Consider the following 25,832-nt stretch of genomic DNA (forward strand, 5'->3'; position numbering starts at 1 on the left):
GCCATCCTGAGTCAAGGACACAAAGGTAAGTGACATGAGGAAGCTCTGGCCGGGTCAGACTGGGTCTGTGTGTGTTGCCGCTCACAAGGGTTTAATGTATTATTTTTTTTTACTAAGAAATTGGCATATTTTTACTTATATTCCTGCACATTATCTTATAATCATAACTGTGACATTATTACCCACCCCAGAACTACAGTAAAAGCCAATAAAAGTGACAATATTTTTTTTAGCAACACCGTAAAATATTTATGCCACGTTTCTGTATTGCTGTATAAATATTTCATGCATAATAAGTTTAATGTTCTTTCTTATATCATAATACATACATTAACATTGTATTCATATGTGTTTATCTTATTTGTGATGCCTTTTACATATATAACAGCAGTTTTACATCGCGAGTTTGGGAAACATAGCACCACTGTACAGAGGTTGGTGCTCCACCCTAGCCGCCAGTTTAGAGTAGTACCACCATAATCACAATTCACTAGTCCCCCTGCGACAGTGAATCCTACCAGTTTAACTAGATAAGACTAGTCACAGCTCACTAGTCCCCCAGTGACAGTGAATCTTACCAGTTTAAATAGATAAGACTGGCCACAGCTCTCTAGTCCCCAAAGCAACAGTGAATCATCCCAGTTTAACTAGATAAGACTAGCCACAGCTTACTAGTCCCCCAGCGATAGTGAATCTTAGCAGTTTAACCCCTAATGCGCGGCCATGAACACTCGACCCCCCCTGGGTGGCGGGGTTGTATCGCGGTCTGAGTACCTGTAGGAAAATATTAGCCAAAAATCAGAGATTAACCCTAGAACATTATACTTGGTATGGCAGATAGTACTTACATTCAGCTTTCTCCAGAGACAGGTGTTGAGCCTTCGTGGACTACCCAAGGACTTGTGGAGACTTGCAAAGTTGGGTAACCAAATCTTCACTTTCACACCTCCAGCAACCCAGTTTCCCCTCTACCACAGCCTCATTCTGTCACAGTAAACTTTATACTACAATGTAAAGGTAGTCTGGAATCCGTATTTGTACAATAAGCACTGAAAATAAGGCTAAAATCAACGAAGCGTACGGCTGACATGCAGCCCGGCGGCAGTCTTCCCGTCACTCAACAAACATTTCCATTTTCACAGCTAAAAACATGTATACTACATTATTTTCAATCATATTACTTCCTAAAAGATCACCGCGGCGTGCTTTTTATTCTGCCTTACGCCCGTCACTTTCTTCTCATTCCTGTCGGCCACTCGCACTGACTCAGAAGAGCTAGAACTTGCCATAATGTCACTTTGAAAGCCTGCGGTAAACTAACGCTAAACAGGGGCAAACCGTGCGAAAAAAAGCTAGTGTTACAACTGAGGAAACAAGCGTTTCCTATTAGCATAAACTGCTTGTGAGAGGAGAGCACAGATTTACAGTTCTGAGCAGTCAGAGCGCTGCCATGTATCGCAGCCAGGCTGGCCGGGCCGTGGTGGGGGGGAAGGGGGGAAAAACGCGATACTTGGCAACAACGGAGGTCAGTAGTACAAAGGTAAAGTATGCTAATTGTAGCTAAAGGGTGGTGGTACTGATAGACAATACCAGCTGGAACATCCTTACCTGTGGTTATTCAAAATTAACTCGAATTGCAAACGCGACGCTCCGCCGGTATGTCCTTTTTGGCGAGCATCGCAAACGCGACGATCCGCGTTTAAGGGGTTAACTAGATAAGACTAGTCACGATTAACTAGTCTCCCAGCGACAGTGAATCTTACCAGTTTAACTAGATAAGACTAGTCACAATTCACTAGTCCCCCAGCGACAGTGGATCTTACCAGTTTAACTAGATAAAACGAGTCAGAATTCACTAGTCCCCCTGCGACAGCGAATCCTCCTCCACAGGAGATAAAACGAGTAACAGTTCACTAGTCCCCCTACTACAGTGAATCCTCCTACATAGGAGATAAGACTGGTCACCACCAGCCTGTGCCTATATTCTTTACTTTTGATTATTAGCATTTCTCTGTGGAGCAGCAGTCAATACTCAGTCTTTAGTCCACTCAGCCTTAGCTGAGTTAGCATCATGGCTACTAATATATATGTACAGGAAGCCAAGGACATGGGGCTTATCAATCCCCAGGAAATTAAAGACTATGTGCTCTCACAGTACACTCTTGAACAGCAGCGCGCGAGCAATGCCCGTGAAGAGTGTAAAATTCAACGCGAACATGAGCGAGAACAGTGCGAGGAACGTGAGAGAGAGTGCAAATACGAGTGAGGGCAGTGCGAATTCGAGCAAGAACACTGCGAGAGAGAACGTGAACACGAGCGTGCCGAGCGCGAGGCCAGTGAGAAACATGAACTTGAGATGCTTAAGACTCCTTGGCTTCCAGCACATCTGGTGCAGCTGACCCGAGCTCCACGAGTGCTCTCCCTGCACAGGTTCTAGCAACCCCATGCCCCAAGCTTTCTTCATACAAGGAAGGCGAGTGAATCGAGCCATTCATAGCTGGTTTTGAAGACATGGAGCAGCTGTACCAGCTGGATGAGGCAGCTAAGTGGCTCCCAGTATCTTGCTCGAAGGCCACATAGGACACATTATGTCCAGAATCCGTACATACATAGGTACCGTAGGTTGAGGGGAAAGTTCGAGACCCCCACAGAGGCAATCCGAGGTTGTGTCTGAATTTCCTTGTGGTGTCTCGAGCTGTGGGCCTCTCTGAGGATTCCCGGAGAATGCACATTATCCACATGAGTGTTCACACCCATGTTCAGTGTTAAAATGTGACCTGCCCGAGACTGCGTAGGGATTCTCAGCTTGCCAATGTTAATCGTAAGTGTAGAGTAGGTTTAACCAGTAAACTACAAGGGTCCTTTGAGATTCTGTCTTGGGTCCACGTTTCCTGGTTAATAATAATGTAGGTTTAACCAGTAAACTACGAGGGTCTTTTGAGATTCTGTCCTGGGACTATGTTGCCTGGTTAATAACATACCCTATAGGAAAATAATAGTGTACCTTTGTAGCATATGTACTGACTACCAGGCAGAGAGAGGAATTATAATTTAATAAAAATTGTCTGTCGCACTGACACTTTTGATGCTTCACCTTGATCGATTTCACAGGTACAGTTGGAGGGAGCACCAGTTTTACCATGCAGATCAGCTGATCGACTCTGCCGCATGCTGCCGCCTCTTCTCTTCTGCCTCGTCGTCTCCATTTACTATTAAAGGTAATTTGTATTCTACCATTTTACACGTTGGTACAGTTACACTACAACTGTCACACCTACACCGTGTATTACACACACCACGCTACATAACAATTAGTTGTTAATGTAAATGTAGTGAACTTTTCGCTCAGTTTGACCTGAGTACAAGATTTTTCACTGTCATCACGGAGTTTTTTCCTCAAGCTTGCTTCTTTTAACATAAATACGAAGCTTTTATGCTCATTGGCAACAGTGATTTTCTCCTGTAGCAGGATAGTACACACACCACAGTGTGAATCTTATGTGACTGAGTTAGGATGTATATATACATATATATCATAAAATTTTTCCCAAAAAAATTTGATTTTGATGGGGTGTAATGTCACGAATTCATGAGATTGTGTATTCTACAAATCCATGACATTATACTCGGGTGAGAAAATCACAAACTCTAGTGGATTTCCCACTGTTCTATCACTCAGTTTAACCGTCCTCGTTTGCACTTCGATTGGGATAGTTTTTCAGAATATTCGTCACTGCTCCAAAAGTGACTGTTCTTACGCGCGACATTAGCGCTACGCTGATTGATTTTATTGCGTGTGTATATCATTCGCCCTCTCTCCGCTGACCATTGCAGTTAGGCCACGCCTACTTCCGGTGAACATGGCCATCTCTCACCCCCTTTTCCCAGTTTGGACTCAGTCAGTTTCAAACCGCCGTGAGAGCAGGGTCGTTTGTGCCCAGCGTAGAGAGCAGCATCTCTGTTGTACAGTGATTTCCAGATCTCTCCACCTACGGTGATCGGCATAATGGACAAGCAGCGAATCGCAGTGCCTGGTGTTCAACAGACAGACACCCAGTCTTTCGTAGCTTCAGCTCTGTTCCCTCCACTGACCAGTATTTTCATTTGTTTTTCTAGGCTTAAATCTGATTAGCTTTTGAACGAGTGAGTGAGTGTATTTCCTTTGTTATGAATTCATGAGTCCCCCTGTAACAGTGAATTCCCTTTTTGAATTCATTTTGAGATTCATGTAACATAAATTTATTCTATTGTAATCAATAAATTTACAGTTCTTTCCTTTGAGCTCATTCAACTGTGTTAATGGTGTTTAATTTCTCCATATTGAGCTTAATTTAGTTTGCTTAATTTGCTACTCCCAGTTAGCACAAACTTCATATGTTAATCACAACTGATATTTAGGCCAGTTCCTTTGTATCAAAACTCAAATCCGTTGTGCCAGCCAGGAGTTAAGCATCAGCAAAACTTGTTCATTATTATTATTAATTACTGATTGTCAGGGGGTAAAGATCACACTTTCTCAGAGGCTAACAGTACTAATGATACAGCATTCGTGAATAGATAGTCTCTGTTGTGCACTGTTGAGAAAGTTTATAAAATTCTCGTCTTTAGAGAATTGGTGAAGTAAACCAGCATGAAGTAATACTTACTGCTTGATTTCACAAGTCAATTTTTTTTGTTTACCTTCAATTAATATCTGCTTCTATTCGTAAATTCACATCCCACCGTGACACTACCAACTCCGTTCCTTCTTTGCCCCTGGACAATTGTTGACTCTATACAGGGGTTTTATCTGCCCCTGTGTGGAGTACAACTCTCATGTGTGGGGAGGCTCCCCACATACAGCTCTTCTCAATAGGGTGGAGTCAAAGGCTTTTCATCTCATTAACTCTTCCCCTCTTACTGACTCCCTTCAACCTCTGTTTCTTCGCCGCAATGCTGCATCTTTATCTCTTTTCTATCACTACTTCAATGGTCACTGTTCCTCTGAACTGTCTGCACGCATTCCTCCACTTTTATGACGGGTGCATGGCACCCGTATAGCAGCAAACTCTCATCCCTTTTCTGTCCAACTCTCTAATGCAAGAGTTAAAAGTTACTCCCAGTCCTTCATTTATGCAACAGGTCAACTCTGGAACTGTCTCCCTCTGTCTGTATTTCCTGCTTCTTATGATCTCCAGTCTTTCAAACGCAGTGTGTCCAGGCATCTCGAAATGAATGGATCTTGAATTTGGCTCTCTCTTGTATTTTGTTTTTCTCTTGGAAGGAAGAGTTTTGCGGGCTCATTGCCTTTGGTTCCTTCTTCCTCACAAAAAAAAAAAAAAAATGAATATTTTAAGAAAATAAGTTACCTTACCTCCTAGTTCTCACTGTCGCCTTTGAAGTAGTCCTCTTGGGCATGTATACAGTGGTCCCAGCATTTTTTTCACAAGTCCATGCATCCCTGGAATGATTCAGGCATGATGGTCTTGAGCACCTCCTGCGATTCTGCTTGGATCTCCTCAGTCGAGTCAAATCGACGCCCTTTCAATCATAATTTCAGTTTGGGAAACAGGAAAAAGTCGCAGGGGGCAAGATCAGGCCAATAGAGTGGGTGGGGAATGACTACCACGTTAGTGGACGCCAAGAACTGCCAGACAACAATTGATGTGTGGGCGGGGGCGTTGTCATGATGCAGGACTCAGTGCTTGTTCTTCCACTGTTCTGGACGTTTGCGGCGGGTGTTCTCCCTCAGACACTGCTAACTTTCATAGTAAAACTTTCTGCTGATAGACTGACCAGGTGGGACGAATTCCTTGTGAACAATCCCTTGGATATCAAACAAAATGATAAACATCAACTTGACTTTGCTGAGAACTTGATGCGCTTTTTTTGGCCTCAGTGAATTGGAAGACTTCCACTGCAATGACTGCTGTTTTGTCTCTGGGTCATAACCATAAACCCATGATTCATCACCGGTTATGACCTTGGAGATTAAGGTAGAATCATCTCTGACCAGATTCTTGAGCTCCCTGCAAACTGCAACGTGATGTGCCTTCTGCTCATCACTCAGCAGTCTTGGCACAAATTTTTCAGTGATGCTTCTCATGCCCAACACGTCTGACAAAATGTGTTGCACGCTCCGGTAGACACTCCAACGATATCACAAACATCCTGGATAGTTTGTCTACGATCTGCAAGGATAACCTGATGAACATTTCCAACATTTTCTGGTGTTGTTGCTGTTGGCGGTCGTCCAGAACAGTCATCGTCTTCGACAGATGTTCGTCCTTCCTTGAACCACTTGTCTATCTCTATCTACACCCACTGCAAATTGACTTAGGACCTACACACAGAATTGCTATGGGAAAGTTGTCTGTCTTTGTTTTGTGTTTCCATTGCTACCAAGTGAATTTTGGGGGGAAGAAGTAACTGGCAACTCCTCTGGTGTTCGCGGAAGGTGGTGAAACACTCAGCAAGTCAGTGCTTGCCCAGAAGCGAGAGTGGGAGTACAGTAAAACCTCTACAACTCAGCATAATAAATGTGCAAGCCTTGCCGAGTTAGCCTATTTGCCGAGTTATAGGGATGAACTTTAAGTTCCCCCCAGCACACACACACACAAAAAAAGGAAAAAATGGAAAAAAAAATGAAAAAAAATAAAAGTTTTTACAACAAACAGTACAAGCTGCCTTACCATGATTCCATGCAGTTGTAGGGTGTATTCCAGGCATGGAGGAGGAGTTTTGGTAGTTTTTGGAGGTGTTAGGGGGGCTTAAGATCATTTTTGGGCACACCTTAACTGTACTGTACTGTACTTGACACTGTACACTATGTAAAGCACAATTAACACTATAAAGGCCATTACTGTAATGTATTTATCACTTGTACTATACAGTACTGGGGAACTAAACACTAAACACTTAAACATTGCTGTACAACTCGGCATCTTACTAAGTTGGGGGAATTTTTGCCGACTCTCTTCTTCTCACATGCGCATTTTGGGGAATTTTTGAATTTTGATTATTTAAATGAATATTTTGGAGCCTTCCCGAGTTGTAGAGGTTTCCGACTTGAAGGATGACGAATTGTAGAGGTTTTACTGCATATGTTTCCGTTGCTGCGAGCTTGCACCCCTTCTTTTTTCGTATGCATTACTGTTTGCCCTGTTATTTTCCTAGAGTCGAGTTGTCATGCCTGGAAAGCACTGCTCAAGGGATGACAAGGTCCGTATCATTGCATGGAGGCAGGATAATGTTCCTATCAACACAATTTGTGAACGTATCGGACTTTCATAGTCAACCGTCATGAAGATTTCTTGCTGCAGCATGCAGCCTGCCACCTGATGTCGTACCAGAGCACAAGCATGGTGGTGGAAAGAAGAGGACGACTTCCAGAGGTACAGATACGCTTCCGAAGAGGGAAGTAATAAAAAATCCTCGACTGACAGCAGCAGAATTGAAGAGAATGCATCCTCAGCTGTTACAAGACGTCTCAATTCGAACTATCCAACACCACTTGCAGAGGAGATAGGTTTGCAAAGTCGCACTGTGGCTAAGAAACCGCTTCTCACTGACCGCATTCAGTTTGCCAAGAAGTATGCACACTGGACATCAGATGAGTGGAGAAAAGTTATACTTTCCAATGAAAGCACATTTCAAGTGTTCCAGGTGCATTCTGCCAAGGTTCGTCGCCCTGCCTCCCGTAGTCGATATGACCCTGCTTACATGGTGCTGACTGTTAAGCACCCACAGTCAGTAAATTAGGTATGGGGGTGTTTCTCAGGTGAAATGGGAAGGGGAGGCCTCTACTTTCTTCCTAAGAACTTGATGATGAATGGTGGATGGTACATTCATGTTCTAGAAGAGCATTTGTTAAACTTTTTTGCTATTCATGGGTGTGACTTTTTCATACACGATTCAGCTCCATGTCACAAGTGAAGAAAGGTGACAAAATGGCTTCAGGATAATCGGATTGAGGTCCTCAACTGGCCTGGCAACAATCTGAATCTAAATCCAACAGAAAACTGCTGGACAAAGATGAAGAAAATCATGGCAGAGAATAAGACATCCAATCTGGACAACCTCAAGACTGAAATGACAAATGTTTGGTGCAAAGAAATGTCCTCAGCTTACTTTAAAGATCTAAGCGATTCCATGCCAAAATGCATCCAACTGGTCATGAAAAACAAGGAAAACATGATCTTATATTAACGACTGGCATTTCATGAACAAACATTGTGATATACTATGATTTCTGTGTTTTTTAACCCATTGACTGCGGCTGTATCATATATGATATCTAAGTCCAAATGGCTCTCACTGCAGCTGTATCATATATGATTTCCTGCTTTCAAAAATTCCACCGTCAGAAATGGCAAGAAATAATTCAGCTAGCACCTCATGGTACCCTATAGAATATTGCCATATGTAGATTATGCATTTTTACGAGGAGCAGAGCTCAGCTCAGCTACCTACAAAATGCCAAAGGTAATGTTACAAAATCTTCTCCATGCTGCCGCTAGCAGTAGCCCAAGCAAATATTGGATGAAATCTCTGGATGAGTGTAGTGATGATAATGATACATTGTTAGATGATGTCAGTGATGGTTCAGATGCTGATTTACAACTCATTCGATCGCAAGATTGACATTGACAACACGGTGCAACCATAACACATCATTTGCCTGGCACCACCGCGCAGGGAATATTTATTACTTCACGGACCTGTTTCAGAGGTAATTATTTTGTTTGCTATATTGTGTTATATACCATTGAACTTGGGATTTTTTTCTCTATCTTTGACAGTATTATTTTTTTCTAAATAATTGAAAACTGCCACACATGGGATGTACATGTAAACAAACACTGATGCAGTGAATGGGTTAATACCTTGTGGGGAGAGGTCCTAAGTCAATTTGCGGTAGCTGTCTCGATAGGTTGACACCCTAATCCCGCAAAGAGTGGCTGCAGACAAAATGCCTCCAAGTCGCTCTGTCACCCACCATTTGACTGCCCTCCCCCCAAGTCACTCCCCTCTCCCTCATATACCTCTCAACTCCATCCCTCCATCTCACCACTTGTACAAGAAAAATGTTCTGCTCTGGGACATGGCATTGTCACCAAAGGTTTGCTGAAGCAACCAGTGAGTTTCTGCAGCCGTCCTGTTGATCTTGAAGCAGAACTTGTTGCACGTTCTTTGTTCAATGAGGCCCACTACTGCAATACCACCAAACCACCTACACACCATGTTACAATAGTAAACATAGCTCAACACCACGTCCGCTCACAGACACGACTGGGGCTACACTGATGCACAAGGGATGCTGCTGACTTCTCCTAGTGGCAAAAGGCAAAACTGCAAACGATTGGCTCCCTCTGTTCAAATTACTGGAACTTTTGGGTAGCATCTCATACAGTTATCCCTCATTTATCCAGACATAATACAGCCAAAGGCATGTCCGGGTAGCGGCAACATCCAGATAATGATTACTGTCTCCCTCTGTCTGTATTTCCTACTTCCTATGATCTCCAGTTTTTCAAACGCAGTGTGTCCAGGCATCTGGAAATGATCGGATCTTGAATTTGGTTCTCTCTTATATTTTGTTTTTCTTGGAAGGAATAGTTTTGCAGGCTCGTTGCCTTTGGTTCCTTCTTCCTCACATAAAAAAAAAAAAAAAAAAAAATATTCCCCTACCATACCCAGACACTACCTATACCCCTCCAACCTATACCTGTTTGTACAGTACCTATGCTTAGAGCAGTGATTTCTGGTCATTCAGGCATATTTAGACATCAAAACACACACATAAATATCTAAAGTAATGGTACACACCAAGAAAACCATGCAGAAAAAACAATGAAAACCAAAAAAACACCCTACCTAAACACTACTGTATGTACAGGACCCCTCCTTATTTTGGCAGTGTTTTCTGGTTAATCTTCCATATTTTGACATCAAAACATACATAGGATTATCCAAAGTAATTTTCAACATCAACAAAACCATGCAAAGAAAACACTGAAAACCAAAAAACACCCTACCTGTACACCACTGTATGGATAGTACCCCTCCTAATTTTCGCACAGTTTTAGGTCAATCTGCCATATTTAGACATCAAAACACACACAGGAATATCTAAAGTAATGCTAAATACCAACAAAACCATGAAGGAAAAAACACTGAAAACCAAAAAACACCCTACCTATGCACCACTATATGTACAGTACCCCTCCTACTTTTGGCACTGTTTTCAGGTCAATCTGCCAATACTACCTACTTCTACTACTACTACAACTACAGTCATCCCTCTACTATCCGACGTAATAGAGCCAAAGGCATGTCTGGAAAGTGGGCCCAAGCCTCCTGGATTTGTAATTATGGACCCTAACCTACCCTGACTCAAAAAAACACCTATACAACTCCCTACTGGACATGCATAGCACCTATTTAAGACCCAAATCACACCAATAAGGGACATAAATGACTGAAATAAATGCAAAAGAACCAGAGAATGAGGTTTTAGAGGTGAGTACATACAATATTAAACATTCTGGGTAATTACAACAAGTCCCTGGCTCCTGGACTGGTACAGATGGACTCTAACCTAGCCCAACTCAGAAAAACACCTCCCTACTGCACATGCATAGCACCGAAGACCCTATTCACACCAAGAAGGGACATAAAAGAGTGAAATGAAGTTTTAGAGGTAAGTATGGAAAATACAGTACAATATGAAACATTCTGGGTACTTACCGCAAGTCCCTGGCCATCTCAATGAATAACCCACCTCCTTTCAGAGTCTGACAGTAAAAAGGAGTACCTGAAGCACCTGCAGTATACTGTACATGAAGTCATGCACTGAACTTAGTCATTTGGACTCAGAATTCCATTCTCTTAACACTGCGAACTCTAGTCTTACTTGAGCTCCATTGTACCTCAATGAAATAAGTGTTGCATTCTGCACTTAAGACTTTGCACTCATAAATCCATTTTCTTAACACTACACATTCTAGTCTAATTTGCGCTCCATAGAATGTCAATAAAATCAGTGTTGCACTCTGCACTTAAGTCTCTGCACTCAAAATTATAATTTCTTAACACTACGCACTGTTTTTTCACTGTACAACTCTGAAAATTCCCATGCGGTCTAGTGGCGAGTTCTTGCTGTTTATTCACTGTCAGAGTCTGAGAGTAGCTGATGCAGGTGGCCTAGGAGTGCATCGCTGGGACGTAGTGATGGACTACCCACTGCGGACGACTCTGAAGACAGGCGCAAACTCACATTCAGTGGCAACTCCACCGTGGCTGATGTGCTGGGCTGTGGCTCGGAGGATGAGGGCCTGTCTCGGGGAGACAATGGCGTGGAGCCAGGGCTGGGCACAGCCGGGGTCAGGGGTCTGAAAAAGCTGTCAATGGTTGATTGACGCAAGGAACAACGATTTTGGCGATTAACGAGGCGCTGCCTGAAAGCGCTCACTTCCTCCACAAGTCCCAAGGGCCCCATCTCCCTGTCGCAGTCCGGGTGTTCCAGGTAGTCGAGAACGAACTCTACGTGTTCCCGGAGTGCGCTCAGCTAGGAGATGGCTGGAGTAGTGTCACGCTGAGAGGAGTCTGCATCATCGTCGCCGTCCTCGTCGGAATCTTCAAGCTGGGTACTGACACCTGCAACTGAAGATGCGATATTGATATCAGACATGGTCTGATACCCAGGATCGCCCTCATTGTCATCCAACCTCTCAAGCACTTCGTCCAAATCATCATCATCGCCATGCGCACGTAGACGTGCATGGAAATCATCCACGTCAAAACCTAGGAAATTGTGCTACACATCCGTTCCGAGAAGCAGCCGAGATGAACCATTTTCTAGAGTCTTGACGGGGACTTCCTTCCATGCACTGGCCCAGTTGTAGATTGCAGACTTGATGTCGTAGCGGCAAAGGTTTTCCACAGTCCGCTGGCCTCGCGTGTCCCGTCCCTCCCTGCGCTCGTCCTCGTCCTCAAGAACAACCATCACCTTGTCCAGAAACTTCCTAAGGTACAGCCTCTTCGTTGCCACGATCACTCCTTGGTCCATTGGTTGGATGAGAGCAGTCGTATTCGGTGGCATAAACATGCACCTAATGCGGCCATTCTCAGCCACCAAGTCCTTGTCGCACGTGTGGGCAGGTGCATTGTTGAGGAGAAGGAGGGCCTTTATCTGGTCGCATGGGATTCCCAGTTTCTCCGTCTGGTAATGTATGACCTCCTTGACAAAATGGCGGTGGAACCAGTCTTTGAAGATCTGGGGAGTGAACCATGCCTTCAAAGAATGGTACCAAACGACAGGAAGGACATCCATCACCCAATGAAGACACCAAGGCTGCTTTGCAAGGCCAACAATAATGGGTTTAAGCTGGTGCATGCCGTTAGCATTGCCACAACACAAAGCACATATCCGTTGCTTGGAGAGCTTGCGGCCAGGTACATGCTTCTCCGTCTCCTCGGCTAGAGTGTTCATTGGCAAAGAGCAATAGAATAAACCCGTTTTGTCAGCGTTGTAGACTTGACCGAGAGTGAGGCCCTCTCTGTCGATCAAGCCCTTCACCTTGTGCCGAAACTCCTCTACTCCATCCTCATTAGCGTCCAAAGCTTCGCCATGAGACTTACGGTTGGTAAGGCCATGTCGTAACTTGAACGCGAAGAGCCAACCCTCAGATGTCTTGAAGTCTGGGGCGTGGTGAAGCCTTGCGAACTTCTCAGCAGCAGCCTTCAGCTCCGTGCCATGCACCAGCACAACAGCAGCACTTTGCTGTCAATACCAAATCAATGTGGAGTGGTCGACTTCAGCATAGAGGGGAGTAAACATCATCTTCCTCTCCACACTGCATTTGTTCTTCGACGAGAAGTCAGCCGTGTACTGCATGAGTTTGTCCCGGGATCTCTTGATATCAAACAAAGTAGATCGGGCCAGGTTGAATTCATGACGGATGTGTGACGCTGACCATCCCGCGTCCACCTTGTCCAATATCTGCCTCTTCTTCTCCAGAGTCAAAACCACTCTCTTCCTCTTCTCAGGTGGCGGGGCCATCATCACACACACTAACAAGAGGCAGGAGAGCAGCAGCAGAGCCTGCAGCAAGTAAGATACCACCACAAAAGTGTGCACGTGGGCGGCCATGATGACGAGCATGCACTCACAACAAGAGATGAGCAGTAAGTTGGGAGGATGCAGGGGCGCTCTAGTGGACGGTGGGAGAACTACGCACCAAAACACGGCAGGTCCGCGCCGGGCACGCCGAGTTCAAATTATGGGGGAAAAAAATTCAGATTGTTTTTGAACTTTTTGCAATTTGGGGGCAATTTTGGGAATATTGAATCCAGGGACCAAAATGTCCGGTAAGTGGGGTGTCCAGAAAGTGGGCATCCGGATAGTACGGGAATTACTGTACTACTATCTACTGCTACTACCTACTACCACTATTACTACTACTACTACCTACTACTAATACTACTGCTAATATTAATACTAATATTAATCCTATTACCTACTTTTACTATACTACTACAACTACTACTATTACTGCTTTTTTTTTTTTTTTTCCAATAAAATCACCTCCATCCATTGGGGAATTATATTATGAAGACCAAAACCAACTTTCCTAATACAGTTCATCATTTGGAGTTGTAATGTGAAGGTTAACACTAACCCCCATATTACAATCCGTTGGCCCCAAGCACGTCAACGGCTGTGGTTACCAACCATCTACTATTACTATTTTATTTTATATATTTATTGACATAACAGTGTAAATAAAGACATTAAACTATTGGAGTCACTGGTCTATGCGACTCTCGACCACTGTAGCTTCATAATCCATACCGGCCAGAGAGACAGGCTTGAGGACTGATGATCTTGTGTCCATGAGACATAGCAGAGCAGACCTCATGAGGGAGAATGACAGTCGATATCTCATCCAGGCCATAACAGAACTCTGTGGTTGACGTTTCTTCTCAGAAAGGAGAATCTCACCGCCTCTACTGCTAATACCTACCACTACTACTACCTACTACTACTACTACTACTGTACTACTGTTGCTAATACCTACTGCTACTACAACCTACCACTACTACTGCTAATACCTACTACTACTACTACTACTATTAGTACTACATGTATAAACCATAAGCTAAGCTAACTGTGGGACAGTACATAACCAAGTCTACTGTACATTACCTCATTTCAACTGAAGTTCCAAGGAACTGCACATCATCTCTGTTCAGGCTCAGCTTCAGTGTTGGGGTACCAATTTTTGTGCTACCAAATTCTTTGCCATCATTGTTGAATCTAAAATACAAAAATCAAAAGTTATAAAATCAACAAACAAAGTAAAACATCAAGTTCCTGCATACTCAGTACCAAACGATATTTTGTTCTTGACCTTTTCAGCATCTTAAAGTCTTTTTTTGCTTTAATGTTGCTACCACCAGTGGGTTTTATTCAGGATACTACAATAACAGCCTTTCTGCTTTACTCTTACTCCTATCAGACAATTCAATTTGGCTTTGGAGAGAGACAGTCCACTGAAATTGTCATAAGCATTCTTAAGAACATCTATCTATCTATCTATTGCCAGATGCCTCAGTCCCGTTTGGGGTGGCCACAAACAAATCGCCTCCAAGTCGCCCTGTCCCCCGCCATTTCACTCCCCTGCTCCCAACTCACACCCCCCTCTCTCATATACCTCTCCACCCCATCCCTCCATCTCATCCTCGGCCTCCCCCTCCCTCTTTCCCCCTCCACCTCACTCACATACACTCTCTTCGTCAGTCTTTCACCCTCCATCCTCTCCACATGGCCAAACCACCTCAGTATGTTCCTCATAACACTTCCTCTCACATCCACATCAACACCACAACGCTCCTTTATATCCTCATTCGTCAGCCTGTCTCTCCATGTGACTCCACAGGCTCCTCTTAAATAACTCATTTCCACTGCTCTCACTCTTGACTTGTGTCTTTCCAACAACGTCCAAGCTTCACTTCCGTACGTTAGAGTTGGTATCACAATACTGTCATGTAGTAACTTTTTCACTTCCATGCTCACTTCCCTGTTTCTTATCACTGATTTCAAAGAACCAGCAACCTTTCTTCCCTGCTGTACCCTTTCAAGCACTTCAACCTCCAAACCTCCATCCTTACTCATCACACTACCCAAGTACTTAAACGTACTCACATTTTCCAATTCCTCACCATCCAACCTCGCTGTACATTCACTGACTTCACCTCTCTCAAAGACCATCACTTTACTCTTCCCTACATTCACCTTTAGATTCCGTTTCTTACACACTCTCCCAAACTCATCCACCAAGCCTTGCAGCTCCCCTTCGTCTTCACTCAACAACACAGTATCATCTGCAAACAACAGCACAGGGAGTTTCCAAACACTATCCTCTCTCACCAGGGCCACTCCAACATCCACTACCCTACCTTGTACCTCTTTTATTACCCCATCCATGTACAGATTGAACAACCATGGAGACATGACACATCCCTGTTTCAAACCAACTTTCAAAGAGAAAAATTCACTTAGTTCACCATCCACACGCACTGCAGCCTTCGCACCATCGTACATACTCTTCACAGCATTCAACAACTTCCCATCTACTCCATATATTCTTAACACTTTCCACAATCCTAAAAATTCCTGTGTGCAAGATGTTCATCTTTGTTAATTCAAAAGGCTTCATAGAACCTCTTCTTTACAAGTTTATTTTCGTATCTGGTGTGGTACTACAGTCTGTTATGTAATTTATGCAATGTATGTCAGTGTTCATAAAACATGAATAACACAGCAGAGAACAGAAAGGTACAGTATATAAAATTAATCACTAAAAATTAGGTCCAAGGAAGCCTCATAAGTTTATAAATATAAGACCAAATGTCTCAGGATAGCATAAGATGAGGGATGCACAATCTTTTAGCTTCCTGGGCCACATCACGAAACTAACTTGTAAGCAAGGGCTGCAAGACTAATGAGGCACTATTATAAAGTCCTAAAATTAAGTATTCAAAGTTTTTTACATATATGCATGTCATTTCATTTATAAAGGTTCCAACACAGGCTACCTGCATGCATCAGCCTGGGTCACCTAATGGCAATTCTCCACGCTGCTCAATCTCTAGCATCCTCTCTAATCAGTCCCATATCCCTTAGGTCAAACTCTATGACCTCATCCCAGGTCTTCGGTCTGCCTCTCACAATCCTAGCCCCAACGTTCACACTTCTCACTTGCTGCACCAAACTGTCACCTCCCATCCTCTTCACATGCCTAAACCATCTCAATTTACCCCTCCTCATCATAACACCAATACACTCTAGTCCCATCCTACCTCTCAACTCGTCAGTCATAAACCTAACCTCCCCAGGCCTCACATTCATGAAGGCACTACACATCCACTTGATCACTGTCATTTCTATTCATTTGAGCCTATGAATATCCTTTTCCTTAACTGCCTAGGTCTCACTACCATACAACAATACACTCCTAACACATGTTGCATGCAAAGATCCCTTAGCACAGAGGGAGAACCCTCTCAATGTCAAGAAAGGCAACAGCTCCCTGAACATCTTCCAACCACTCTTCACTCTAGCCACACAGCTAGCTCCAGCCCCACCTCCAGCACATAACGTGTCTCTCGAAAAATAAAATTCTTCCAAACATTCAAGAGACACAAGTAAGACCAATCCTTTCATGTCTGACAATCTCCAAATGCTGTCCCCAACACACCACACACATAAAATCAGCATTATCTTGCAGTCTACCTTTAAATTCACTACACCTCTTATGCATCCTCTTAATACAAAAACAGCACAAGATGGGATTACTTCCCATGCCCTTGTGGTAAACCATACATGGCCACTCCCTCTTCTTTTACAGTACTGCCACCAGCCCTAGATACCATCACTTTTGTTTCATCTCAATTTATTCTCTCAATCCCTTGTGCCCCATACCATCTCTCCACTTCCTAAATATTTACTGTCTCCTTTTCATTCTCTGCAATGAACACCATATCATCAGCATACAACACCTCACACTGGAGTCCAATTTTGAAGAAGTCACGTGAGAGGGATTTAAGCACCATGATAGACATAAGGAGCTCAAGACTGACCCCTAATGTACACCAAAATTCACAGAAAACTCATCAATCAAATCTCCATTCACTTTCACCAGGGTGCGAGCACCCACATACATAGCCACAACCACTCTAACCAGCCACTCCTCGATCCCAAGCTTTCTCATTGTCCACTTCACTACCTCTTTAAGTACTCTGTCAATGCTTTCTCCAAATCAACATAAACAAAGCACTGTACCTACCTCTTTTCTTTTCTATATATTTTTATTGAAATGAAAAATGAATACGGCATCAGTGGTCCCTTTATCTGGAATAAACCCAAACTCCATCTCATCAATATTCACTCTTTCTTTAATCATACCTTCTTGAGCTCTCTCCATTACCTTCATTATTGTCTAAAGTTTTATGTATCAATAATTTCCTCTTTCCAGGGCATCACTCTTCCCCTTGTCCACAATCACACTCTTCAGTCAGTCATCTGGGACAACAAGCTCATATATAACTGTATTTATCAAACTGGTAACTAACCCTACTCCTGCACCTCCTGAGGCCTTCAGCACTTCAACTGCCTTCCCCAGCTGCATCCTGCCTACTCCCCTGCTCACAGTAGTAGCATCAATCAAAGGCCAAGGGCCAAAAACTGGATCCACTGACTCCAAACCTTCCCTGTTCCAGTCAAACTCCTCATTCAGTGACTGGTTATGATGCTCTCTTCAGGCATTTTTAATATCTTCACTGTTCACCAGTACCTTTCCTTCATCATTCTTCACACACTGCTCACCTATGATATCCATGTTTTCCCTTTTCACCTGATTCGCCAGCTTAAATGTCATATTCTTACCCTATTTAGGTTATCCAATAAAAGTCTCTGAGACTCACATTTTGTCCTGCATACCTCCTTCCTAGCCCTACATTTGACGGCCAAGTACAGTACAGTAAACTCAAATACCCATCATAACAATATCCAGCCCAATGCAATAAGTGGAAGGGAAACAGGAAGCAACCAGTGGTTCTATGCAATATCCAGAAGCAAGGTGTTTCATCTGGCTCAGCTGCGGTAGCCAACCAGCACCTGGGAAAACTCCACAATGAGCCAGCCAATCAAAATTTGTTGTGGGAGCACCGAGCATACCATCACTCTCTCATTTTTACCCATGGATCTCATTCAGTGAAGACTTATCTATGTGCTCTGCTATTGTGACAATGCAATGGCAAAACCCTAGTGCTGTGACTCACTCTGTTGGCCTCCCATGCCTCGCTTGTTGTTGTTGCAAAAGCTTGCAGCTTCTCAGTGCTTCATACTACTTACAAAAAACTTGTCTTTCCCTCTCAAGAGGTTTTCCACAGACTTTAATAAGAAAGTTGAAAGCCTTTTAAAGGATGTGCCAAACACTGTGCAAGTTAAGTTCATTCAAATTAATCCAAAATTACCTTACATTTATGGATTACCAAAGATCATAAACAACAGATTCCCTTCCATCTTATCATCTCACAGTATGGCTCATTCACTTAAATACTTTCAGGACCACTGGTTGGCACATTCTCAAAATCTCATGTCCAAAACTCTACTAATTTATTCATAATTTTAAGTCCCTCAGTTTCTCTACTGGTAGGTTGGTTAGTTTTGATGTACTGTACATTCACATTTTACTAAAGTCCCTATTGAAGATGTAATTGGTTTCTTGGAGGAAAAATTACCTAATTGTAACAATGACCTTGGCATGCCACATGATGGTTTTCTCCAACTTATTAGGCTGTGTGTGCGATGTAATGCATTCTCTTTTGGTTCTCATCCCTCACTCCCATTCTTAGCAATCTGTTCATGAATATTTCAAATCCAACCTTCTTACCACCATATCCCCTCAAAATCTAACTTAGTATAGGTATGTTGATGATGAGTTTTTCTTTTGGCCAGACACATACAATAACTTTGACGATTTTCTCAAAATTATATGCATTGCTTCCCTCAATTAAATTTAAAGTTGAATGGGAAAAATAATGGTTCCTTTCCATTTCTAGATGTATTTTTGCACAGGAGATGAACAGAGGACACAGGAAACCAACTCAGTGCAACTTGTATCTACATTATTATTCAGATCACCTCAGGTCCACTAAAATGTCAGTTATTTCTTCTCTGTTTCTTAGGTCACTCAGAATTAGTAGTCCCCAATATCTGGATACCGAAAATGCTAAGATATGGAAAATATTTCTAGACCTAAATTATAACAATTGGTTTATAAGACAGGCATATTTCAAATCCAGAAAAGCCTTTTTTGTACCTAGACCTACAGCAACATCGCAAAGTCAACAAAATCACTATATATCACAGTACCATATGTGGTGAAGTCTGTGAGTCATGATTTGGAGGTAAACAATGCATTTAGCTATACTTACACTTTAAGATCAATGTTAATTATGAATAAACCCATTAGTAATGAAACTGCATAGGTGTCCAAAATTCCATCAAGAGATAATGACTTGGTTTATATTGGTGAAACTGGAAAGGATTTGGATACACAAGGATTAAGGAACACAAGTATGCTTGTAAGATAGGCAACATAAATAATCCAGTGTATCTTCACTCTTCAGAAAATGACCGTTGAAGCAACTGGAATTCTAGCAAAATGTTGTACAAATGTTGTAATTACAAGAAATGTAGGATAGTAGAAGCTGTATGTAAAAATAATAATTTTAATCATAGTGAAGGAATGTACAATTTATATCCAGTAATGGGATAATTAGTGGCCAGGTTCTTGCCACCTCTTGTAATCCCTCACTCAGGTCTGGGACAGATTGAAGGGAGTGTCAATTGAGGTCACATCCAGTTTTTTTTTTGTGTGTGTGTGGGGGGGGGGGGAAATCTCATTACTCTGTATGCAGCTTTTCAGTAATTGTAAGTACCACTCATGGTCTGTAGATCCACTGAAGAGGGTGACAGTTGTCGCTGAAACTGTTTGGAAACACTGTACATCTTTTTCATATACCATTGTGTTTTTTCGTATCCTATTTCATGTTCACGACAGTGTGACTCTTCAGCAGTATGTGTGCATATTTATGAGTGAGGGAAAGATTGTGTGTGTGTGTGTGTGTGTGTGTGTGTGTGTGTGTGTGTGTGTAGTTCCCTATTTGTATTTACCTATTTGTAGTATACAGGAATTGAGCAATGCTCGTGTTGTCCTGTCACCATATCCACATTTATCAAGTCTACCTTTACACACATGAATGTTTTTCTCATGCACCACCTCTTTGTCTAAGTTGTTCCAAATATTTAAGTATTTACCTAATATACCTAACTGTGATATACACGGAATGTACTATGCTCGTGGGTTTCCATCGCTGTTTCTCAGTAAGTCAAATTTGGCTTTAAACTCGTTTAAGTTTTTAGACTGGACAATCTCTTTGTCCAGGCTATTCCATAAGTCTATACTTCTGTAAGGAAAGCTATATTTCTTGATATCCTTCAAGCAGCTTGACTTTGTCAATTTCATTCCATGTCCTCTTGTTGCTCTCTTATCCCATACAAACAGATCTTCTTTGTCAATTTTATCTACTCCCACCATGGTCCTGAACACTGCAATCATGTCTCCCCTCTTTCTCCTTTCCTCTAAGGAAGGCAAATCCAGTTTTTCCAGCCTCTCTCTGTATGACAAGTCTGTCAGACTGGGGACCATCTTGGTTGCTGTTCTTTGTATTATCTCAATCTTGTTTATATCTTTCTTTTTGTGTGGGGACCACACTACCGCTGCATATTCTAACCTGGGACGGATCATTGCCACTATCAATTTTTTCATCATCTCCTCATCCATATAATGAAATGCTACTCTTATGTTAGTCAAGAATTTATAAGTCTCTCCAACTATCTTGTTAATGTGCTTTTCTGATGACAAACTATCTTGGACCAGCACTCCCAAATCTTTCTCTTCTCTCCTTTTTGTGATTAATTCATTACCCAACAAATAATTCAGTGATGGCCTCCTGGTACTTTTACCCATTTCCAATATTTTACATTTCTTTATATTAAATTTCATTTCCCACGTCCGGCTCCAATTGTGTATCCTATCCAAATCCTCCTGCAGCATTTTACAATCCTCCTCAACCTCTACCTTCCTCAAGATCTTTACATCATCAGCAAACAGACTTGCATAACTGTTCACTCCATCTACCATATCATTTACGTAAATCAGGAACATTACTGGCGCCAACACCGAGCCTTGAGGGACTCCACTTGTTACTTCCCTCCATCCAGACATCCTATCCTTTATTACTGTCCTCATTTGTCTGTCTTTCAAAATGTCTCTCATCCATTCCAGAAGTTTCCCCTTCAGTCCTCCTATATATTCTAGTTTCCACATTAGTCTCTTATGAGGTACCTTGTCAAAGGCCTTCTCTAAGTCTAAGTACACACAATCCACCCAACCATCTCTCTCCTGTACTACGTCAATAGCTCTTGAGTAAAAGCTCAACAAGTTAGAAACACATGACCTTCCACTTCTGAATCCAAACTGACATTCAGCCAAAATATTCATCTCTTCCAGATATTTTATCCATCTGTCTTTCAGGATTCTCTCACACAATTTTGCGACCATGCTGGTTAGAGACACTGGTCTATAATTCAGGGGTTCTTCCCTGTTTCCTCCCTTGTAAATTGGTACCACATTTGCCCTCTTCCATTCTTGTGGCACTTTCCCCTCTTCTAGTGAGCATACGATTAAACTGTGAATTTTATCCGCCAGTTGTTCTCTGCATTCCTTCAGTACCCAATTAGAAATTCCATCAGGTCCTGGGGCTTTCCTTACATCTTGAGTTTCCAGTAATTTATACACTTCCGGTACATCAACTTTTATATCTTTTATCACCGGAACATTTCTAATCACTCCCTCCCCTTCCACAAGCTCCTTTTCTTTAGTGAAAACTGACTGGAAACGTTTGTTCATTATTTCTGCTTGCATTGCCGCATCCTTAAAGACCTCTCCTTCTACTTTCAGTTTGGTGATTCCTTCCTTTTGTTTCAGTTTGCCATTAACAAATCTATAAAACAGATTGGGTTCATCCTTGCATTTGTCTATTATACCTTTTTCAAAAATCCTTTCTTCTTCTCTACGTATTCTTGTGTATTCATTTCTTGTTCTTTTATGTTCTTCCTTTGTTCTGTTGTTACCTCTCTTTCTCCAATTGTTCCACGCCTTATCTCTCTCTTTTTTTGCTATCATACACCTTCTATTAAACCACTCCTTTTTCCTGTTTTCTTTCCCTCTTACTCTTGGTACAAATTTTTCCACTCCCATATTATAGAGGTCTAGAAAGATATCCCACTTCTTCTGTATCTCTTTTGTTTCTCTGAATTTTCTCCAATCCGCATTTTCAAAAAAGTTTCTCAATCCTGTAAAATTTGCTTTCCCAAAGTTGTATCTTCCCTGTCTATGAAGCTCGTCTCTTGGCTCGACATTCCCTATTAACATCTGGAACTCAATGACCACATGATCACTTTTTCCTAAAGGACAGAGATATTTCAATGATTCTATTACATCGGGTTCTTTGGTGAACAGTAAATCTAACCTTGCTGGTGTGTCCTCACCTCGAAACCGTGTCTCTTCTTTGACCCATTGCGTCATCACATTATTCATTATTATATTTAATAACATAGTGCCCCATGAATCCTCGCCACCTCCCGAGTACCATTCCTCCCAGTTCACCTCTTTACAGTTAAAGTCACCCACTAAAATTATATTATTGCTTTTCTCAATTATTTTTTGCAAAAAGCTAGCCATATCTGACAACATCTCACGGTATTCGTCATCCTTCAACGCTCTCGTCTTTGGGGGAACATACACTACCGCCATATCTCTCTTAACATTTTCTCCAGTTTCTAATTTCATATATATCACTTCAGCCCTGCCTTCTCCCATTTCCACAGTATCTACATTTATGTTGTTCTTCACTGCTATCATCACTCCTCCTCCCTTTTTTTCTTTCCTGTCTTTTCTCCACAGTTTGTATTTACCATCTCCCAAATGAACATCAATATCTTCTCTTAATTTGGTCTCTACAAAGCACATGACATGAGGTTCATGTTCTCTCAAAAAATCATTAATTTCGATCCTTGTCGATATGAAACCATCAACATTAGTATATATCACCTTCAAATTATTTTTGACGTTTTTAATACCCTCTTCTCTCCTACTCTCTATCCGTACCACTTCCTCAACTTCTAATCTTTCACAGCCATCCCCCTTAGTTTCCTTCACTTCTATTTCCTTAAATACCACTTCCTTACTTTCATATCCAATACTCTCCAAAAAAAAAGTATTACATTCTTCCTCTGTCCTCTTACCATTTTTTCCCTTTATGTCTCCCTTTAATGATTTTAAAACTTCTCTTTCTTCTTCATTCAGATCTTTTCTTATTATAATATTTTCCATCCCCGCCTCTTTGCTTAATTTCCAAGTCACTTTAAGTATATATATTTATTACACTTTCTGATGTAAACTTGACTCTCACTGGTCTTGTTTCCCCTTTCTTATAAGGCCCTATCCTCCTTACTTCCTCAATTTCTTTTACCCACTTGTCTCCTTCGGGGTCAATCTTGCCTAATATTCCTCTCACCAGGTTCATGTCTCACTCGAGTCTTACGAACCTAACCTTTTCTTCCTCTTCCCTGTTTCCAAATATTACTACACATCTGTTCCTTTCTACAGTTTCTCACCATTTTCTCTTTTTTCTTCGGTATTTTCACTACATTTTCTTCCATTTTTTTCTTGTTCATTTCCCTTTCTTCTTGTGTGTGTGTGTGTGTGTGTGTGTGTGTGTTTCTTCCATTTTTTTCTTGTTCATTTCCCTTTCTTCTTGTGTGTGTGTGTGTGTGTGTGTGTGTGTGTGTGTGTGTGTGTGTGTGTGTGTGTGTGTGAGAGAGAGAGAGAGAGAGAGAGAGAGAGAGTTTTTTTTTTTTTTTTTTTTTTTTGATGAATGGAAGAAGGAAAAACAAAGGAAAAAAAAATAAGTCCATGTGCCTAAAGGCATCCTCCATTCATAAAATACTTATAACAATTGGATTGACAGGATTAAATGTATGTAGGAAGCAACTCCCAGGAAGAGAATTCCAGAGAGTAGTAGTCTATCTATCTATCTATCTATTGCCAGATGCCTCAATCCCGTTTGGGGTGGCCACAAACAAATCGCCTCCAAGTCGCCATGTCCCCCGCCATTTGACTGCCCTGCTCCCAACTCACACACCCCTCTCTCATATACCTCTCCACAACATCCCTCCATCTCATCCTCAGCCTCCCCCTCCCTCTTCCCCCCTCCACCTCACTCACATACACTCTCTTCGTCAGTCTTTCACCCTCCATCCTCTCCACATGGCCAAACCACCTCAGCGTGTTCCTCATAACGCTTCCTATCACATCCACATCCACACCACAAAGCTCCTTTATATCCACATTCGTCAGCCTGTCTCTCCACGTGACTCCACAGGCTCCTCTTAAATAACTCATTTCCACTGCTCTCACTCTTGACTTGTGTCCTTCCAACAACGTCCAAGCTTCACTTCCATACGTTAGAGTTGGTATCACAATGCTGTCATGTAGTAACTTTTTCACTTCCATGCTCACTTCCCTGTTTCTTATCACTGATTTCAAAGAACCAGCAACCTTTCTTCCCTGCTGTACCCTTTCAAGCACTTCAACCTCTAAACCTCCATCCTTACTCATCACACTACCCAAGTACTTAAACGTACTCACATTTTCCAATTCCTCACCATCCAACCTCGCTGTACATTCACTAACTTCACCTCTCTCAAAGACCATCACTTTACTTTTCCCTACATTCACCTTTAGATTCCGTTTCTTACACACTCTCTCAAACTCATCCACCAAGCCTTGCAGCTCCCCTTCGTCTTCAATCAACAACACAGTATCATCTGCAAACAACAGTACAGGGAGTTTCCAAACACTATCCTCTCTCACCAGGGCCACTCCAACATCCACTACCCTACCTTGTACCTCTTTTATTAACCCATCCATGTACAGATTGAACAACCATGGAGACATGACACATCCCTGTTTCAAACCAACTTTCAAAGAGAAAAATTCACTTAGTTCACCATCCACATGCACTGCAGCCTTCGCACCATCGTACATACTCTTCACAGCATTCAACAACTTCCCATCTACTCCATATATTCTTAACACTTTCCACAATCCTTGTCTATCTACCCTGTCATATGCTTTCTCCAAATCCATGAAAGCTGCATTCAACTTCTTTCCCTTCTCTAGAAACTTTTCCACTAAGGATCTAAGAATGAATATCTGATCTACACAACCTCTTCCCTTCCTAAAGCCTCCCTGTTCTTCTCCAACTAATTTCTCTGTTCTTTCTCTAACTCTGTCTATAAGTATCCTACCATACACTTTTCCTATTATACTAAGAAGACAAATGCCCCTATGCCCCAAGTAGTTCTGGGGATAAATGAATTTTGATTAGCAGAGGTTCTGCATTGTGGGGGAGAGAGTGTGAGTTCATGGGCGCCCCCAGCTGCCCGAGTATTTTGGGAGAAAATGTGAAAGGGAGGCACAATTGAAGCCAGTTCATTAGAGCACTTACGGTAAAAATATCGATAAAATAGTGCTAAAGAAGCAACATCTCGACGTACTGATAACAGAGGAAGGTCCTGCGTTATGGCAGGATTATTGATTAATCTAATGGCTTTATTTTGAATTCTCTTTCCAACTGCCTCAGTGCATCCGCT

The 25,832-nt window shown here is 42.2% G+C and overlaps 1 protein-coding gene across 1 annotated transcript in view; it reads right to left on the reverse strand.

Annotated features, from left to right (window-relative positions):
• The window catches only part of LOC145399737 (uncharacterized), a 342,222-nt gene that overhangs the window by 162,387 nt on the left and 154,003 nt on the right, over nt 1-25,832 (reverse strand). Inside the window, exon 3 of the mRNA XM_080272285.1 lies at nt 14,190-14,300. Within this exon, the coding sequence (XP_080128411.1) occupies nt 14,190-14,300 (111 nt within the window). The remainder of the gene's footprint in view (nt 1-14,189; nt 14,301-25,832) is intronic.

Source organism: Coenobita brevimanus, chromosome 50 (genome assembly GCF_032717465.1).
Source record: "Coenobita brevimanus isolate Jiangsu-jjx chromosome 50, ASM3271746v2, whole genome shotgun sequence".
In the NCBI taxonomy this organism is placed as follows: Eukaryota; Metazoa; Arthropoda; class Malacostraca; order Decapoda; family Coenobitidae; genus Coenobita; species Coenobita brevimanus.